Below are 10,405 nucleotides of genomic sequence, written 5' to 3'. Positions count from 1 at the left end.
CTACTGAATAACCACCTACATATGTCAAAACTTCAGATTGAAAGTTTATTCTTGACCTTGGAAAAAGCAGTTGACAAAACTATTTCAATTGTAAGCTATTTGTTCTGGAGCTTTTAGTCATATCACACACCTCCTCAGAGAATAAAGTCGCCCATGTGAGATTATTTTGTCATTTGTGTCAAAACTGTACTTAAGTGCAATACTTGGTTACTTTCCACTACTGCACAAAAATGAACCAAAGAGTAACTACAACATCTTTTTTAGCCAATGTGGATTTACAGTGGAGTATATGGACTATTATCCTGCATGTGCTGGATTATACCAATTCAGGGTTTGCCATTATGGAAATAAACTGTCACTGACTGAAGGTAAACAAGTGTTTTATCATATACAGTCCAGCTCAGACTGACCTCAGTTTGCACAAACACTGTGGCTGCATGGTGCTTAAAACGCCCACGAGAGACACTGTCATGGCTAATCATAAATCAAGACAATGAGAAGATTATGTGTGAAACTTAGAATGAATAGTGAATCATTCAACTCTCTGTATTGCCATATTACTCTCTCTCTCTCTCTCTCTCTCTCTCTCTCTCTGCTGATGGGAGGAGCGCAGCGCAGCTCCTCTCTGTATAAGAGGTGTTGAACGTTCAACAAGGGATTTTACACAGCTACTCAGGAGAAACGAAATGATCTGCCCTGGAGCCGCAGCAAAATGCTGGATGGACACCTACTCCTGGGATGGTTATCGTTCACAGTTATAGTGTATCTTCTCAACTTGCCTGGACCAACCGCAGCATATTTCGGGTAAGGACTGATCGACATACAGTGTATCCATGATGCTGCTTTCATTGATTTGATTGGTTCCTGAAACACAAAGCAGGTAACAACTTTTTAAACTATTTTAACACACTGAAAACTTATTTTAACTATAAGTTCGTCATGTGAATCTGCAACAAAATCAATCCTAACATTTTGATTAGTTATATGAGTTGCTTTGATTGCATTTATAACTGCGGGTCAGTTAGGTGTCATTTGGCCGCGTTTACGCAGCGCACAGCGGCCCCACAGCTGGTGGCTGCAGCAGGTTGTCTGAACAGGATCTGGCCTCACTGAAGCTGCTGACAATTTCATATTTTTTGTGACAAGCAGGGTCAGCGAGCCCATAAACACAACATCTATTAAAGGTAGATGAACGCAACCTCGGAGTAATGTTGGCCGGGGGAGAGATCACCCCATTCTTTCCCTGACAATTGAGCCAGCGCCCACTGTAAAGTAACCCCTGGCACGTTTGAATGGCAGGTAGCGGTCGGGTGATTATTTTGCTGAAACACTTGTAAAATCATATCCTTAGTCGACTCTGAAAACAGCCGCGGAGCGAAAGGTGAGTGTATATGCCTCAGACTCAACAGCTGGTAACAATAAAGCAATCTGACTGACTGAACTGGTGGCCGAAACGTCTGCTCAGCTTGCACAGAAAATTCCCCTATCCAGCATAAACATCACACAACTCTGGCAGGGTGCTTTTTTCTGCTGCCTCCATCAACTTTAAAAAACACTTGGAACACGTGTTCGGAAATCAATCAGAAAAATTTAGCGTTTCATGAATCATGTCATATACACAATAATGTTTAATTTAGAAAGAGCACAAGGGTGTATATTTCAAAGTAAGTCATTCCCAGGGAACGCCTTGGATTTTAGGTGTAGCCCACTATGACCTCCACTTTCAGAGTGGCTGCTAATGCAACACAACTCCAGTTTGTGTGGCTCACATGAACTGCACTCTTAATTTTCTCCTGTCTTAGTTGCAGAAGAACATTTACCCAACAGGGAAGCCAAGGTCATTCAAATTAGGTCAGCGTGTCAGGTGGGGGAGCAGCCATGTTTCACCTGGAACTGAGGAGATTTTATTCAACAAAAAATCCACTAGAAGTGACAGCAAATATGTATAACAAAATGAAATGTACCTTAAAAACTGTTAAAGAGGCATTTCATACTAACCAGAAACAAGATCGTGGTGCTTTTCCGTATCTACAAATATCTGTGTTGATAGGTGTTGTTAGTGCTCCCCTTGGCTGCAAACGGTGCAGACACACACAGAGACAAATGGCTGTATAGACTGTGGAGTGATGACACTCAAAGCCTTTCCAGCAGAGTCTAATTTATGGGTGGTATGGGTGTTGTGCAGGATCCAGGAGTGTTAGGTGATCTGGGAACTGTTGTGAATCTGCAACAGAGCACAGGAAGTGTCCCCTAAGGGCCTGTTAGACTGGTGTGTTAGATCTGTTGAAGTGGGTTTTATCATTTCCTGGATAGGCTATCCTTAATAAGGTATTTTGATATAGAAATCTAATGAAAAGTAAAAAAAAACAGCAGGGAAAGTATAAAAGGAACAGCTACTAACTGTCTGGTAAATGTTATTCTCTTGGGTGTTGCACCAAAGTGTTGTCACTCAGTGTGCTGAGTGATGCAAACATGTTGTATGGCGCATGTAATAGCTCTGTATGACTGAAATATCTCAGCCCTTCTCAGTAAAACGTCATCATCTGTAACACTCATGTATGTATCAAGTACTTTCTCTGTATTTGCTTTCAGCTCTAAAGTTGCATTAGAAGGACAAATGTAACCCCGCTCTCTGTTTCTGTCTCCCTCCCTGTAGCAGTGTCGCCCTTGGCAGGCAGTATGTATCGAGGTTGACGTGCCAAATTGGCACTCACATCAGCCTTAATGGCCCTAATGGTAATGCATATTTACTTATTCAGTTAGCACTTGTTTTCAATTCCCTCTGTCAGTCTGTTCTCTATCTGTGGCCTGTGTAGTGCAGAGAGACATGTGGTATTACGATACTCCAGATTTATTATTCCGCGGCCCGGTGAGGAGGGAATATGAATGAGTGTCAGTGAATGATTTAGCCCTGCAGCTGAGGAACATGAAACATACTGAAAGAGCCTGCACAGGTGACATAGATACAAAATGTGACTGCCCCGTGGCCAACTTCCCAGAAACTTGACACTGGTGACACTCCAGCAGCACAGTCCTGCTGGGCTTTGACTGTGGGACATACTACCACAAACCTGTTCAAATAAATATTCCATGAGCACGAGGCATCCTAGGGCCTCCTGAGTACTGATTTACTCAAAATAGAGGGTCAATGTTGCATACCCAATTTCCAGAGTGCGGTGGAGCGTAAGTGTAACATAAACACAATCTCTCCTGCCCATAGTCCGCGCAGCAGAGGGTGGGGTGGGATTCCTGGCGTAGTCAAGCACCCGCTTAAATTGTCATCCTTTGCCACAAGAATGTGAGTACTCATTTTCCTTCCCTCAGCCTGTTGTGGCAGGTGCTGGTTCTGCTAAATCCGTTATCATTAATGTTTGAATTGGGAGATGCTCGCTGTGCTTTAGTTACTTGACTTAATATGTTACAGCACCTTGATGAGATATTGTATAAACTGTTGGAAAAGAAAGTGCTCAGTTGACCCTGTCAGGGCTCAGAAGGCTCGCTGAGACGACTCCGTTGGTTTAAATTTGAGCTTTGGTAAAAGGCATGTCATTCTGTGGTCTTGTAAACCGTGCTGAATGTGAGTCCTAACACTGAGTCAAGAGTTTGTTTTTATTTAGTTCATGTGCGACATATACAGGAAGGCTGCCCACAGTCATGCAACTGGGATTCACCAATCACAGAGGCACAGCAGCATCCGGAAGAAGCAAATATAGTGGTTGCTATTGCTTGCTATTTAATTACTGCAATATCCTTAAACACTCTATCATCAGTTTGTTCCTGAAGCAGAGCTGATGCCCTCTCAGATGGTATCAGTGTTTTCAGCGCTCCATTAAGTGAGGCAGCATGCCAAAAACAACAGGATAACAAATGGATGTGTGTAAATTTACTGAGGAGGAGTGATTTTTCAGTTTGCAGCTGTAAAAGCTTTTTATCACTGTGCTGAATTAGTTCCTGGTGTGTATCAAACAGCAGCGTGCTTTAAAGTTTAAAGGAGCCTTGTTTCTTCAGCACAGAGAAGAAATGTTACAAGTTGTTTTTTAAGCTGCTCCATGTAAACATTTCCTTCGGTTCCCTCCTCTTTCCCCCCCTTCTGTCTGCTGGATTTTGCCTGCCTCATGTGCGTGCCGGCATCCCTGCAGTGGTTTGTGGGGAGCTGCTGGGTGATTACCACTCATTAGGAGCAGCAGAGTTAGTGTGGGCTCAGGCTGGCGTTGCCTGGCAGACAGTGGTGGCGGGCGTCTCATTACCGGGCCTTAAGGACTGATTAGCCCTGACGTGCAGTAGGGCGGGGAGCACCGTTGATAGAGGGATTTCCCAACTTCATAGGATATCCTGTGGCTATAGCCACACCTCAAAGGGTATCACTTTACTGTGAGCCAAGAAGATAGGATTCTCTCAGCACTGGCGCTGTGACCGTGTAGCGTGGTGAGATCACGCAAACCTGGAGGCTTAGATAACAGACCGCATGGCCTCTGAAAAGAGAGAGCTTTGTTTTCTTTATATTTCTGTTTGATACATCCGGATTTGAGCTAAGCCATGCTTTGCTTTGAGTGCTCTGCTCTGTAACATCCCTGTGGAGAAAGGCCTGCTATGCCCATGGATGCCACAGGGTGGTGCAGCGCCTTCTGAGAGTGCAGGATGGTCCTCAATCAGCACTTTGTAACCTTTTTGTGTAACAGTAGGAGAGTGGGAAGTGAAATGTGAAAACATCAAATGTAAAGGCAGCCAAGTCTGTGTAAAAATAATTTAGGAAAGGAAAATAGTTCTACGTATGCTTAGCTGTGGTCAACCTGCATGACATGTACGAAGTGTCTTTCAACTTCAGCTTACAGAGCAAAAATTCCCCTCTCTGCACAGAATATCATGTCTTCTCTAAACTAAGTAATGCACAATGTTACTGTTTATTCTACAGGTTGAATCATCAAAAATTGCAGTGAGTGAAACACACCTTTGTTATGGAGGTTTCAGTGGTGTCTGCCGTGGGTTGTTATGGGGCTCACTGTATAATAACATGTTTTTTCTGAATATTTTTTAAGATTACATGGTTTGGTAAGGCTTTTAAAATGTCTTTGGCCTGCTCACTTCCCTAAAACTTACAATTCTGGTGTCATCAGTATGCCGGAGACACCACAGCTAAGCATATTTGAATTTAAAAGGATGGTCCCACCAGTCAGCTGTGCAGTTCATTGGTGGATAGTCAGAAGATATGGGAAGGAAACTCGTGCTGAAGGAAACTCTTGTTGGTAAAACTGTACACACATGATGATCTTTGCAGATGGAGCTGGAGACATGGGCAATTTGCAAAACAGGAAAACTAATATAGACTCAGGATACTTTTAGTGGTCAGGCATTGATGAGATGATGCTAGTTAGTGCGACCGCTATGTCCTGTGTTTTCCATCCTTGACCACAGGCGTTTTCTCTGCCTGGTTTGTGGGGATAGAAGAGACATGGCACTTCACATGTGCCAAGATTAGCAGATTGACAAACCCTCACTTAAGACTTTGGTCTTCTAGAGAATGCAAGTGCATTTCTCATGACTAGCTTCGATTTTTTTCGGGTCATTTTTTACAATTTAAAACCTTCTTCTGCAGCAGCCATTATACAATCGTGGTTTTTAATTTCATGCACCTGCAGATATTCATAATTTCATAAAGGATAAAAGAAAGTTAACCATACCTTTTCAAAACCGCCGGGTTAGACTTTTACTGCACTTTATCGGGACGATCATCTTGCATAAACACAACCTTATAGAAGCTTGACCTGACTTGCACTCAGATACTCTACTCAAATATATGTGTTTGCCAAATGGGTGGTATTACATAGACTAAGGTTTGCCCCAAAAGACATATTTATCCATAAAGCCTGAGCATTAGTTTGAGTATGGACACTGTCAGACGTACAATGACATGAATGGGCCTAGGCATGGCAGACTTTCTCTGCTGTAATTAACCCTGTAGGAGTTTTTGCTTCACGTTGAAAATAGCCCATTTGCGTAACTTTCAGCTGGTTAGGTTGTCTACAGTCAAACCTTCTCACTGCAGGCGATAAATGAGCTGTAAGTACGTGCTCAGAAACTCATGCTTCTGAGGAATATTTGTCAGGTGAGGCACATAAATACCGTCTTTAACATGGACACTGTCACAGCAAGCTTTAATATTTCACAGCAGATTAAAAACAATGACATGTTGCATTTCCAGTTATTGCATGAAGCCCTTTCAGGCAAAAAACAAATCTTTTAGTATTGAGAGTAAATAATTGTTAATGAACTTGCAGCCACTTGCAGTTATTGAGTAAGTGATTCAAAACAGCTACTGTTTTCAGTTTCTTCACAGAAGTGTTTTTGCCCAGTGCGACAGGAATTAACAAACCGGATATTTCAAGTCTTAGTCACAATTTTAAATATCTCCTTTTATAGAACTGTACCAAGTTTATGGTAAAACTGTTTTGCTCTCTCACCAAAAGAAACCGTAGTCTGGTTCTTGTGTCAGCATGTGCGAATCGGTGAGAGCTGAGTACAGTATGTGTGCCGGAACGTGTTTGGTGCGTCGGTGCGCTGGTACAGGGCTGATCTGTGCCATGGTGTAGGCTAGAACAGGGGAGTCATGTGGACACTGCTCCGCGCCCAATCTGTGCCAGTCACACAGTGACTATAACTGAGCTGCTGACCTTAGAAGCCTTGAGTTCTCACATAGCAGTTAAACCTCTTACCATGCCCCACACTCCCATTCCCGAACCCAGGTCCTGTAGTCCTACTGCTCAGCTACCAGCGCTCCCATTCACGGCTGTGGATTAAAAAATTAAAAAAATTAGGCTGAGCAGCAGCTCCCCCCACCCCCATTTTTTATGAATTGAAAAAAAAGAAGATATTTTTCTAGTGCAACTTTTTGTGTGGAATGACTAAATGAATAAATATGCCTAATTCTATGTGTCATTCCCATTAAAAATATCAAGAGAACACATGTACGGGAACTTCGATTCGTCAATTAGTGGGAGTAGTCCGATGCGGTTTATGTGGGTTGTAAATGACCAGAAGGGACAGCATATCCTGTGAAGTCATACAAGATAGCAGACCCCCCCCCTCACATTGTGAAAAGCAGTGCATTTAGATGTCACATGAAATCCCCACTACACAGAGAGGCCCATTACTCAACTAATAATGACTTACTTAGTCTCAGGCCAGTACTACTTTGTTTTGTCATGTTACTGTACTGTGTCAGTCACAGCTTGTTAGAAGTAGTCACAACACCCAGTGCTTTCAACCAGTGACTAATCTTATCTTAGCCTCATACATAATGGTTTACTCTTTCCCCTATTTCTGGTTTTAATGACTTGGGGAATGAACGGTGTCACTATGACTGCTGGGGAGAAAATGTTTGAGTTCAGTGCAAGATTTCTTCTCTTTTAAACTTCTTGGAGGTAGACAATAGCACGGAGACTCCTTGTACCAGAAAGTCATTCGACACTGATTCATGGTTTCTTCAATTATTCAGGTTTAGGCTGTGGAGCACATTGTCAGCCATAGTTAGAGTGGGCCAGAGGGAAAACACCACACACACTCACATTCCTACAACCTCTGGCATAGCCTGGGCTGTGATACACCAGATGGGACTTGGGCAGGGTGGTCTGAAGTTCATCCAACATTTCTGAGAAAAGCACACACTTTTTCCCCCCCCAAAAGGAGGATTTTAAACACTGCAAAGGCAGGAGGAAAAAGTGAAAGAGAGAAAAGAAGATCAGCACTGGCGAGTTTAATTTCCTACAAAAACTCAGTGTTAAATGTTTTAAAATATGTACATATTAATTTCAGGTGAGCAAGGTAGTTTGTCTTCACGGCAGTTGGATTGTTCCAGGACAAATGTTCATGTCTGTCATTGTCTTGTGTAGGTTACATTTGTAGACAGCGGTGGTTTTGTCTAGAGGGGGCTTTGTTTTGAGCCAACAGCTGGGTGGAATGATTGGCATTCGTTTAGAGTAATTGACCAGTGGGAATAGGGGAAGTTCAGAGAAGAGAGGAAAAAGGAGGAGAAGCAGGAGGGGGGTTAGTTGTGATCTAGGAGACACTAGACCACACAACCTGCAAGTTCAGGCTGATGGAGAAACTGTGGCTTTTGTGCTTTTTCTGCCCGGGCGCGTTCAGCCACGACTGACTGTTGTAGGTGTTGACTTAAGAGCCCATATGCACGCACACACGTGTATATGGTAACTACATACACAAACGTAGCCAGCACCTGTTAGTCTAGCGGAGTGGAAATGATAAACAGACACTGGCTGAAAATTGCTGAAACACTTTGCCGCTTTGCTGTTTTCGTTCTCCAAATTTAAAAAAGAACACTCTTCTAGAAATATGTTGGCTTTGGTAACGTGATGTAGTTTATAATTTTACAGTGACTTTGTTCAACAGTTGAAAAACCAAAGAACATTTTGTATCCAAAATGTGAAAATCACCTGCAGAAGTTCCAAAAGTCTCTCTGATATGTGAGAAAACACCTGAATATAGGCCAGAATCTACAGCCCTACCAATGCTGCACTTTTGGGAGTTGAGTATTAAAACATGAATGAAACAATGATACATTGGCCATTAATTGTTTTAAAGGCATATCATATCATTTTTATGAGGATTCCACAAATTGGTCTTTTAAAGTATTATGAAGATATGTACAGAGGGGAAATAAAATTCTGTTGGACGAACTATGAAAAAAACTAAATTACCCTCAGACATACCTTTTGACATATCTGTACTTCCATTTCTTCTTCGTCTTTTACTAATGATCTGAAGTTTGCTGATATATCATCCTGTTTGATTCTCCAGTTGTGATGAGTGATTCTTTGTATTACAAATTAATCTGTCGAAAATATGTCAGAAAGTAGTGAAAAACAACCCTCACGCACATTTTATAGCAGCAAATCCTTACAGTACATTTTCGGACCAGTGATTAATCGACTGTTTGACGAACTGTTTCAGCACTAGATCTAATATTTGTAAAGTTTGCCATTTGGAACTGCTGTACCTTTCTGAGATTAATCTATACCACACTGACTGTGCTGCCTTTGTTTATATATGGTTGTGTGAGTATATGAATAACACCAGCAGTTACAATGTTATATGTGTCTGTACCCTATACACGGAGCAGGCACCTCAATTAGTCCAGGAAAGTTAAAGTAACAAAGATAATATGTTTTCCACTATCTAAGAATTTAGGTATTATTACACTCCCTTAACTATTTACATACCAAACCAGTGAAGAACGAGCAGAATTACAGCTGAGGGTCACTTCCAGGACTGTAATGTAAAGCCAGAGAGGGAGTGATGATGGCAAAGTTTAGTGCTAGTCAATGATTTCCTCGAGGGATCGACTCCGAGTCTCTGCGGTGTGAAATGAACCGTTTTCACTGAACCCGCTGCATTGGAAAATGTATATAAAGTAAATGTCATGGGCAATGGGAGGTGCTGACAGGTGTAGAGAAAGGACTAAACAAACTCCAGTGTTACTAAGTGAAAGACAGTGGAGGAGGCACAGTGTGAGGGTTGGTCAGTGATGTCTGCGAGGAGTGTGTAGAGGCAAGTGTGTGAATGGAAAAAGCAAAGCTGAGCAAACATCAGCAAGAATCCCACCTCATGTAGGATCATAATGAGTTTTATATGTTGGTGTTATATTCCACGTATAATTGGTGTTGCTGTGCCAACACCTCAAACAGCACCTCAAACAAAAACACCTACAGAAAATGGTCCATGATGTGAAAAAGCAGAGGTACATGTTTTTACTTTATAATTCGGTATGGCGGAGATACTGTGTAGGTACCTGATGTCTTTACCTAATGTGGAATAGTCTTCCCCAATCACTGTTTTAAGCGGCTCCTCAAAACCCACCTCTACAGACAAGCCTTTTTATAGATCTACTTGTTTGTTTTCTCATCTGTCATCTTTATTTTAATTTATCCTTCCCTCTTGTTTTATTTTCCTTATGTTTGTATTTACATGCTCCCTATGTTTGTTTGATTGGGTATGGTTATACCCATAATTATGTATGTTTGTTGTTTGTAAAGCACTTTGGATCTCTGTGTCAAAAAGGTGCTGTATAAATAAAGCTTTACTTACTTATTTTTATGTTAAGAAACTGTATTCTACATTTAGACACCTTTTTTATAAAGGGTTTTTAACTTGAAACTAATAGTGTTGTTAATAATTAATAAATAATTTATTAATGCTTGTATAGTTTGGGTATTAGATTACATTTGATTTGGGCTGCCAGGTTGTGAAAAAATGTCCTTTTTAATTGGTACTAATGGTTGATAAAATGTTGATTTATCAAATAAAAATGACTGGCCAACAATTAAAAAAAATTATTAATGGTTTAAACCAAGCAATAATGCCCAAAATGTGGTTTTATTTCTTCTAAAAGGTA

The 10,405-nt window shown here is 41.5% G+C and overlaps 1 protein-coding gene across 1 annotated transcript in view; it reads left to right on the top strand.

The window, feature by feature from the left end:
- Nucleotides 1-667: 667 nt before the first annotated feature.
- The window catches only part of wnt9a (wingless-type MMTV integration site family, member 9A), a 21,401-nt gene continuing 11,663 nt past the window's right edge, over nucleotides 668-10,405 (top strand). The window contains exon 1 of the mRNA XM_035671312.1: nucleotides 668-804. Coding sequence (XP_035527205.1) covers nucleotides 713-804 — 92 coding nt within the window. The 5' untranslated portion in view covers nucleotides 668-712. The remainder of the gene's footprint in view (nucleotides 805-10,405) is intronic.

Source organism: Morone saxatilis, unplaced genomic scaffold, assembly GCF_004916995.1.
Source record: "Morone saxatilis isolate NCDOM2014 unplaced genomic scaffold, NCSU_SB_2.0 Contig23, whole genome shotgun sequence".
Taxonomy (NCBI): Eukaryota; Metazoa; Chordata; class Actinopteri; family Moronidae; genus Morone; species Morone saxatilis.
The sequence above is the reverse complement of the archived record's forward strand: the minus strand, read 5'-3'. Positions and strand labels throughout refer to the sequence as shown.